We start from the raw sequence: 10,278 nt of genomic DNA, 5'->3' as shown, positions 1-10,278 counted from the left end.
AAAGGGAGAATCAACATTTGTTGTTTTAAAGCTTGCATTCATCTACAATGGTGAAAAGTTTGTCCAAGACCTGGAAGATTTGATAGTAAGTTTATATAGATTTACTTATAAACAACTTATATGCACAAACTCTAATAATATACTTCTCTTCTTGGCAAAATTTCACAGGATGAGGTCAAAGATTGGAGGGCAGAGGCAATGTACATTCTCTTAAGTAGCGAGATGAATCAAGTCAAAGCTAGTGAAATGGGTGACGAGATTAGCAAGATCTTGAGCAAAAATGAAGACTAAAACTTTTGATTTAGCCCGCGAGGCTAATTCTATCTAGACATGACAAAAAAAATTATCAATAACTCACATTTCTATGTAATGTAGTTAGAAATTGTGTGTTCATGTTGAAAAGAGAACTATTTCGACAACAATGCCTCTTACATCATCAGAGAGTGCCAGTAAACTACAAACAACAATGTCTCTTCTTATTTGTATGACAACACTGACTCCCAAAACGAATCCTTACGCATGACTCTGGAGACCACCCTCCCGTGCCTCCAGAGGTGACAAGGCCTTTGTGCCACCAAACCCTGGGTCACCATGCCCCCGGGCAATATCCACACACACACATACCATTACGCGTGACTCTGGAAACCACCCTCTCCCGTGCCTCCAGAGGTGACATGGCCTTTGTGCCACCAAACACTGGGTCACCATGCCTCCGGGCATAATTCACACACACACATAGCCTTACGCGTGACTCTGGAGACCACCCATCCGTGACTCCAGAGGTGAAATGGCCTTTGTGCCACCAAACCCTGGGTCACCATGCCTCCGGGCAATATCCACACACACACATACCAAGAACACCTCAACCGTGGCTAGCTCCTACGCACACGTGACTTCACATGCTTCAAACCCGTGCCTCCACAGGCAACATACCAATGCCTTCGTAGTATACACACATGTGAATGCATGCACAAACATAGCTCGTAAACAGACGTGACTGCAATTACTTCAAACACGTGCCTTCAGCACAACCTTCAGCACATGCTTCAAACCCGTGCCTTCAGCATAACCTGCTATATAAAAATTAAACAAGCAGGTTCCCTTGCGCCGGAGGCGCCGTGCCACACCACGACCAACACACACTTCGACCTATGCCCCCCCCCCTTCAAGATGTTTATGAAAAATTGAACGAGCCGAAGGCGAGCCGGAGGTTCCCTCGCGCCGGAGGCGCCGTGCCACACGACGACGTACAACGCGCCGCACGAACCAGCACGCCGCACGACCAACACACCGCACGACCAACACACACTTCGACCTATGCCCCCCCTTCAAGATGTTTATGAAAATTAAACGAGCCGAAGGCGAGCCAGAGGTTCCCTCGCGCCGGAGGGGCCGTGTCACACGACGACGTACAATGCGCCGCACGAACCAGCACGCCGCACGACCAACACACCGCACGACCAACACACACTTCGACCTATGCCCCCCTTCAAGATGTTTATGAAAATGAAACGAGCCGAAGGCGAGCCGGAGGTTCCCTCGCGCCAGAGGCGCCGTGTCACACGACGACGTACAACGCGCCGCACGAACCAGCACGCCGCACGACCAACACACCGCACGACCAACACACACTTCGACCTATGCCCCCCCCCTTCAAGATGTTTATGAAAAATTGAACGAGCCGAAGGCGAGCCGGAGGTGCTTTTCTTTAATTTAGTAAAGTTATTATACACCCGTGCCTCTCCTAGTGCTCAGTTGTGCCTATAAAGAAGTTACACGATTGAATGATTCTGAAGACTGCTGTTTTACATTAAAAAGTTGCTTTTTTTCTTTACTTGAAAGGTGACATTTGATAGTGTTGGTAGTCCCCACCCGTAACTACCCCATAAATCTCCATTGCCCGGAAATATAATTGGAACAAAAAGGGAAACGGGAAAGGGGAAAGGGAAACAGGGAACCAACCGCACGAGCCGGTATTTTTTTTGTGTTTTCGCGCGGAAAGGGAAAACGGAAAATTCTGATAGTTCGAGGGTCAAAGTGCAAAACGCACCAAACCACAAACCGGAAAGGGAAAACCGGGAACCAACCGCGCAACTGGTTTTCCCTTGCGGGAGCGCTCTGCGCGCGACACTTGTCACGCGCGGAGCGCTCCCGAACCGCTTGTTACGAAGCGCTCGTTAACTAGTTGCTCCCGAGTGGCTATCCTGACAAGGTCAGCAACGCGAGGTTGAAACTATGATTCCTTTTTTTTTAGACAATGAAACTACGATTCCTGACAACATCTCCATTGTTTTGGTATTTTTAAGTTTACCTGGTGGGCTGGTCCAGTGCCGTCCAGCGGCAGATTTTAAATTCGCCTAGCGGGCCTGCCCAGTACAGTCCGCCTGTAGTCAGAAATCTCGGGTTTCACCTGCATATCAACAATCTTTGTTTGGGAATGCACTCAAGGTTTAAAATAGACCGGGATCATATAGTTCGGTGTGCTGATTTCAGGGATTCAAAATTCAGGGTTTAATTTAGTTTTCGTCTACAAGTTCAAGGTTTATTTTAGACTTTTCCCTAGAAAAAATGTAGACTATATATACATTGTGGACCTAGGCTAGTAATTACCACCTTAGCTGACACGAAGTGGAAACCAGGTTACAATAAACACTTCTCTCACAAAAATGTGTGTCAGAAACGTGACATTATACAAGGGAGCATCTATTCATCAGTTTCTGGGTGTGTTTTTTTTTTGCAAATCAGTCGATTTGGGACGAACACCTCTTGTGGATCGAGAACAAGCAGTCAGATCATTGTCTTCTTCCTCCAACCGTTCTCGCACACACGACGTCCTCTTTCTCAACCTATTCCCTCTCGAGCGAATCAACTGATCAAAGTGGTGGAACCTATCCCCTCTCGAGGGAATCAACCAATCAAAGTGCCTGTTCCGGTTATATAAACATGTGGAATATGATATTCAAACCCATATTCATTTGAGATAAGAAATAAAAATGTGTGTGAATAGTGATGTTGTGCCTTTTGTCACTATTTATTGCTGATTGTTTTTTCATACCTCCCGGATAAACCTAATTTTGAACTTGAAATTTGCATGTTTGTAGAACATCACCTCTCCAGCATACTGTGTTTTTTCTCCAGAATTTTAGAACCTTTGAAACATATTTTTCACTTGATGTTCACATGTTTTCATCCTAAATTGGTTTCCGGTGGACATTTTCTCTTAGCTGACAACAAGAACACATTGCTCATCCTCTACCATAAGCCTTCACACAACTAATGCAAGCGAACTTCCATACAAGTCATTGTACATGGTTACAAATATATCAGTTCTCTATGATCACAGACCTCTAGAACTCTGTGGTACAAAAAAGGCAAAACCTCGTAACCAAATCTTCTGTTGTTAGCACACAAGAAAAGGTGGAACAAAATCAAAGGCTACAGATAAACTAGATGAAAGGGGGAGCAGCAACGCATGCAAAATTCTGAATAGTATCTTGGACCAGTTACTCCTGTTGGAATTAGACCACTTTTTTTCAGGGTTGCTGCTAGTATACGGATATTCTGAGACAGCAACAGCCATCAGATGCAAATAGATTTCGACTGTATCATGGAAACCGACGCGATGTTCTGATTCGGGTAATCATTCATTTGTACCATCCAGTAAGCATGTATCTCAGCCAAAAGCAGAATAGGCATGACACAGCCTGCCACACATGAAGACACGAGGAGTTAGTTACTTCAACTCAGATCAAAATATGCACCAAAAGAAAGAGGTAGGGCATCTACCATGAAAGAACTTGAGCGTTAGGAGTAGCTTCCATTCAACACTATCCAATCACATAGACACTATATACATTTGGTACATTTTAAGTCAAGTTTATCAAGTGTCGTTGGCGTGACACCAAACACCATAGCTAGTGAGTAGTTAAATAGACACGTGAGCTAATTTAGATTGCTTATGGCATCAATAACGGTTCAATAGTTATGCTGGGTTCTGGTTGAATCACTACTTGCCATCGTTCTTTCTGAAGTTTCTACTGCTGCTAGAAAAATATTGGAGTGTGTTTCCAATCGACTAGTCCATGATACCTTCACAAGTCAAGGAAAGAATTACAAGAAAATGAAGTTTGCAGCAAGAATGCATTTCGAGTTTACCTGAAATATAAGAAGCCTTATGCAAAGGGACTTCTCTGAGCACTTCCCAAACAACCTAAGGAATATGTTAACAAGGTTACCATCTTTGGTACCTGTCAGCAGTCCTGTTTGGGTATCAAACCTACAGCAAGCACAGCACAGAAATTTATTACAAGTTCAAAACTATATTACGATAAGTTCAATTGACAGTTTTGTACCAAAAGAAATAAATCACTACCTTGGCAACCTATGTCTTGGGCAAGGAACAAAGTGGAAGAGCTGTAGACAATAGGCACAAATCTAAAGCGTAAGCAAACCATATACCTAATCAACTAAAAAGTTTAAATGTACCAATGAGGAGGTAAATATTGAAATCAGTTTCTCCGAACCTGTGGTACTGAGCACAAGAAATTAAGAACCTGGGGTAAAAAGAAGAGCAATAATGTCTCACTGCAAACAGAAAACAGTTTTATCAGCTGCAGTTATTAATCAATAATGGGCAAAGCAAATTATATGGACAACTAGCATATATACTATAAAGTATAAATATCACACAAGTGCACACAAAAAAGTATTAGATGGCACGAGAAAAGTTTGGGTTCACAGCCAAGATGGTTTTCCACGATAAACGGTTAGGATATCAACATATATTGCCAAAGATATGAACAGTCAACAAGCAACATATAAAAATGTTTAAAGCCTGGCTGTTGAATCCTACCAAACTCTACTAACTATTGTCCACTCAGAGTGCAGCCAAATCCTTGCATAACTCTCCTGCACCACCCTAAAAGTTCCCGGAGTTTTTTTACTCACTTTCCTAATATGGCACATTCGGGTAAATAAAAATGCAAAACAAAGGGGCAAACTTTTCTGCAGATGCACTAGAACAAGGATATCAGGAAGACTTGACTACAGAAAGCAGACAGCTAACTGCATACAATTACATACCACAAACAGCCAAATAAAGAATAAGCTGGAATAAATAATAGTGAAACTTGTAGGAGATAACTGAGGATGTATACCTGAAATGTCCCAAAATACCAACCACAGCTAAAGTCATCCCAGCAAAATAGGTGTATGTATCACCAACAAAAACAGATGAAGGATACCTGACAAGACACAAAGTGATGCATGTAAAAGGACCAACATCTTCTATTTAAAACAAGGTAGCATGCCTCTCAAGGTCCTTACCAGTTAAAACCCAGCAAAGCCAATGAAGTGGTCAGGAAAGGCAGGACAAGATAAATAGAGAATGCATGAGCTTGCTGAGTTTCAAGGTCTTTAGAAGATCCTATGCGCATTACATTATGTATCAAAACCTGGAAAATGCTACAATCATCAGTTGACGAATGGTACTCAAAATTCAAGAGCCATGTACTTCATACCGCAGCAGATATGACAACTGTCTGCCCAACTTCAAGACCATTCAGGCCAGCATGTATGTTGATTGAATTTGTACAAAACACTGCTAACAAAAGCATGAAGAGCTTGTACATCCAACCTGCATGCCAAAGAAAACAAGGTTGGTGTTGGTATTCTATTATCTAGTGTGTGCATCTCGGTCCACAGAGAATTTGGTCAACAGCAGAAATTGCATTCAAAAGGCAAATAAGTAAACCAAAAGAAATGCATCTCAGCAGTACTTGCGCACATGGATCTCTCAGTTCATTCATTTCTGCTGAGAGATTTCAAAACACATTTTGAAGCAAGCAATGTACAAGATGGACTTCGTCACTCTAACAAGTGATAAAATTAGAAATCATAAATGATTCCATCACACCAATATTTGGAACCACTCAATATTAACTGTGTCAAAATTCGCTTATTTTGGGTTTGTAAACATACCTAACTCCAGAACTTCTACTCCGACATAGGATGCTAGAGGCTTTGGAATGATGATGGAAGTACCACCAGCATACGCCATAAGCAGAGGAAGTGCTGCAATCGTAGGCAGCAGCAGTTTCCTGTTCAATGTAGGTCATTCCAAAACCAATTTATCAGAATCAAGAAAATAATAGCAATTGCACTATTGAAATAAACTGATCACTCTGAAAAAGAACATACACTCTCCATGGAATATCAAGAACATCGTCAATAAATCCAAGAAGAATCATAAAGCAGACTGATGCTAATGCTGCATTATATTCAACAAGCCACTGCAAAAAGAAAAAAGGGGGGGAATGAAATTCAGGGCATAACATATACTTGTGAATTCCAAAAACGACAACTTCTAGTCATAAACATACAATGGAATCCGCTGTGAAGTTGAAATGTTGAAATAGAATAGCAATGACCAGGTACACAATCCCAACAACAATGCCTAGTGACTCAGGCCTGCAAAATAAGTAAAATGTTTAGACAACAAAGAACGTCAACTTGCAGCTTTATATTACCAAGCCAGATCATGTAGCAAATTCATATGAAAGGCATACAATGGGTACTTTTGATTTTTGTTTTTGAATTGCTCCTTCAATGTACAGATATGAGTTTGTGCACACTTCTCTAAAATAATGCTATGATTCAGTTTCTCTTGCTGACTTTATATAGAATCTTGAGGCTTGTATATACATGCACTGTATGTATCAGTATCATATATCCCAAAGAAAGCATTCAAAAATGCACATTCAAGAAAGCTCGTTAAGTAACACATGTTTTGTGTCCTTTCTTTGATTTATATGTTCTTCAGAGGTATGCAAGAACTTTGACCAGTAAGAAAGACTGTATTCTAAGTTCCAAGATCATTTTGCTTCACACTTAACCCAAGGGGATGGAATGGTGCATGAACTCAAGCTGTAGGCCGAAATACTTAAGCACGGCATTCCTTGGCAGCATATCAGAGTCAAAGAACATAAACTATTTAACTAGGTGGAAATAGAAATTGTTTACTGCTTAACCCTCAAACTGGACAATCTGTCAAACAGAGTCAACACCCACCAACGAATGCAAGTAGGAAATTCCGCTCAGCTGCTATCAGCTATCCGAATATGACGTCTAGTTTTGAGCTGTAAGAAAACAGCCAGTTTAGCCTATGAGACTATGAAGTATTGATGTCTACTAGTACCAGATGCATGGATTTCAACTGAACTGAATTCGCTTCTTGTACTCCATAGTTTCCACCATGAATTGTAGCAGCTACCAACGCAACAAATTCCCCGCCTCTCTATCTATCTATCTATAAAAGCACAGAGCAGATTGCAAGTTATCAAAATTGTGCTCTTGACTCACACTGTGATCTCTCCCATGGGCAAGCCCTTCTTGTTGATGTCCTTGCCGAACATCCCGCGGCGGAGGAGGTAGCGGGCGGCGACGGGGATGAGGCGGAGCACGACGAAGAAGCCGCCGAGGCTAATGGCCCCGCAGATTAGGATGGATCGCCGCAGATCGGCGGCCAGGGGGTAGTGCACGAACGCGAGGTACGAGAAGGGCGCGAGGAAGAGAGCCATCGCCGCGAGGACCACGCGGAGGTTCGGCGCGCGGAGCACCAGGTCGCCCGGTGCCGCGGCCGGCGCCGCGGCGGCAGCAGCAGCCGGCCGTGACTTCGTCGGCCTATCGGCTGCCGCCGCCCCGGGCCTGCGGCGGACGTCCATGGGAGGAGGGCTCGGGGTTAGGTGAAGTGGGAAGCGGGCGGGCAGCTGTCCGGGAGGTCGGGGTGCGTGCGCCGGCGGCGGCGGCGTGGTGTCTGCTCGCCGGCAGGGGGGTCGGGAGCACGGGAAGGTTTATAGTTGTGGCCGCGCGGTGACGTGGAGGGGTCTGATTGGCTGTGGTCACGTGTTCGGCGGGCACTGGAGAGGAGAGGCTTCCGTGGAATCGTCGTGCCTGGAAGTGGGGCTTTGTTTTGTTTGGAGACAGTCACAATATTTTTTTAAAAAACTAATCTTTTTCTAATATGATTACTCATTTCAAAATTTTATGATCCACAATTCAGAAAAGTAAAAATACAAAACAGTCTGTGAATAGTACCAGAGACGTGCAATTCGTATCTTGTAGGAGTAGTTATTGGTACTATTCATAGTTAGGTTTGTAGTCTTTTATTACTCTCGACTTGTAAATCGAATTGGGTATTGATTTTTTTTCTTTTTTGTAACTTCTGAAATCGAGTTATTGTACTATATCAAGTCAATGTTAGGCTGGCCATAGTGATGGTATCTTAACGGGTATCATGCGCTCAAAAGTAGCAAACGTGCTGATGTGGCAGAGAATTAAAATAAAAACAGTTAAAATAAGATAGATAGATATTGTATCATAAAAAATGATATGCATCTTTTTTTTTGAACATCAGTACTGACGCAAGCGCTTATACATACGCGCATACATTCATCCCTATGAATGCACACACGCACATCCTACCTCTATGAGCATCTTCGAAGATTGAGCCGGCATATCATCTTGAGATTTACAAAGTCACCGTAGGCGCTTCGTCGTCGACGGGAATGTCTCCTCCCACTGAAAGCACATCGCCGGAAATCCCGAAATAAATTCAGGAATAATGTGAGCACCAGAACTTGAACCCTGGTGGCCTGGGCTGGGATACACTGTCCTTCTAACCATCCAATATGCATCTATGACATTACTTTATGATACTATACACTATGAAGATAGTATCATATGCATAATACTAGTATATGATACTCCCCATTATAAATAATCTTAAACATGGTCCTTGGCATTAAGCAGAACATCAACGGTGACCCCTATCTATAATCTTTGAAGTTGTTGCCAAATCAAGCTCCTACAATGTACTCTACAAGTTTTGGTGCATCTAAGATTTACATTCAGTAAACCACAGAGAAAAAAAGATCCACACTGAGTGTGGGATAATCGTAATATGAAGTGGAGCACAAAATGTAATTTGTTATGAAATTTCATGAAACATCCTCGGCCAAAGTCCTAAAAAATCCATTCCAGCCACCTTATTTCCAAGCCCTAGTACCTCTATTTTTTTTCCTCCCATGCTACCCAACACTTTGGGTTACTGTCTTCATACAATTCAAACCAAGTTTCTTCTACAGGTGGAAATATTATACCTTTTTGTTCTCGTGCTACCGAGCTTATCAATTTGAGACATTTCTCTATTAGCTCCGTTATCTCCGTGCAAAACATGTAGTAGTCCTCCTCGGTTTGCTTTTCTATATAGTTGATCGTCTCCAACGTATCTATAATTTTTGATTGCTCCATGTTATATTATCTACTGTTTTAGACATTATTGGGCTTTATTTTCTACTTTTATATTATTTCCGGGACTAATCTATTAACTGGAGGCCCGGCCTAGAATTGTTGTTTTTTGCCTGTTTTAGAGTTTCGAAGAAAAGGAATATCAAACGGAGTCCAAACGGAATGAAACCTTCGGGAACGTGATTTTCTCAACAAACAAGACCTGGGAGACTTGGACCCTACGTCAAGACACAAAAGAGGAGGCCACGAGGTAGGGGGCGCGCCTACCCCCCCCCCAAGGCGCGCCCTCCACCCTCGTGGGCCTCCTATTGCTCCACCGATGTACTCCTTCCTCCTATATATACCTACGTACCCCCAAACGATCAGATACGGAGCCAACAACCTAATTCCACCGCCGCAACTTTCTGTATCCACGAGATCCCATCTTGGAGCCTGTTCCGGAGCTCCGCCGGAGGGGGCATCGATCACGGAGGGCTTCTACATCAACACCATAGCCCCTCCTGTTGGGGATCGTAGCAGAAATTCAAAATTTTCCTACGTGTCACCAAGATCAATCTATGGAGAGACTAGCAACGAGAGAGAGGAGTGCATCTTCATACCCTTGAAGATCGCAATGCGGAAGCGTTACAAGAACGCGGTTGGTGGAGTCGTACACGCAGCGATTCAGATCGCGGTCGATTCCGATCTAAGCACCGAACAACGGCGCCTCCGCGTTCAACACATGTACAGCCCGGTGACGTCTCCCACGCCTTGATCCAGCAAGGAGAGAGGGAGAGGTTGGGGAAGACTCCGTCTAGCAGCAGCACAACGGCATGGTGATGGTGGAGGAGCGCAATACTCCAGCAGGGCTTCGCCAAGCACTACGAGAGACGAGGAGGGAGAGGGGTAGGGCTGCACCAAGAGAGAGATCAAATCACATATGTTGGGCAGCCCCATACCTCAAGTATATATAGGGGAGGGGAGGGGCTGCGC

General features: G+C 43.6%; 1 protein-coding gene across 1 annotated transcript; it reads right to left on the bottom strand.

Moving 5' to 3' along the window:
* Positions 1-3,274: 3,274 nt before the first annotated feature.
* LOC125535849 (UDP-N-acetylglucosamine--dolichyl-phosphate N-acetylglucosaminephosphotransferase-like) lies at positions 3,275-7,901 on the bottom strand. The gene is made up of 11 exons (XM_048698917.1): positions 7,360-7,901; positions 6,381-6,468; positions 6,199-6,290; positions 5,980-6,098; positions 5,520-5,635; positions 5,326-5,453; positions 5,157-5,243; positions 4,524-4,584; positions 4,373-4,413; positions 4,156-4,276; positions 3,275-3,704 (listed from the first exon to the last, which is right to left on the bottom strand). The coding sequence occupies exons 1-11, from the start codon at positions 7,719-7,721 to the stop codon at positions 3,645-3,647; spliced, it is 1,275 nt and encodes a 424-aa protein (XP_048554874.1). The 5' UTR covers positions 7,722-7,901; the 3' UTR covers positions 3,275-3,644.
* Between the last annotated feature and the right edge of the window lie 2,377 nt (positions 7,902-10,278).

This window comes from Triticum urartu, chromosome 2 (genome assembly GCF_003073215.2).
Source record: "Triticum urartu cultivar G1812 chromosome 2, Tu2.1, whole genome shotgun sequence".
Classification (NCBI taxonomy): Eukaryota; Viridiplantae; Streptophyta; class Magnoliopsida; order Poales; family Poaceae; genus Triticum; species Triticum urartu.
Note: the sequence above shows the minus strand (reverse complement) of the source record. Positions and strands in the feature narration are given on the sequence as shown.

What these genes read in the sequence shown, in the direction of transcription:
- LOC125535849 (XM_048698917.1), bottom strand. Translation starts at nt 7,721, where the DNA reads ATGGACGTCCGCCGCAGGCCCGGGGCGGCGGCAGCCGATAGGCCGACG. An exon ending in CAGTTGTCATATCTGCTGCG is followed by an intron (nt 5,454 to 5,519) that starts GTATGAAGTACA and finishes AGCATTTTCCAG; the next exon opens with GTTTTGATACATAATGTAAT. An exon ending in GGTATTTTGGGACATTTCAG is followed by an intron (nt 4,585 to 5,156) that starts GTATACATCCTC and finishes TTCTGTTTGCAG; the next exon opens with TGAGACATTATTGCTCTTCT.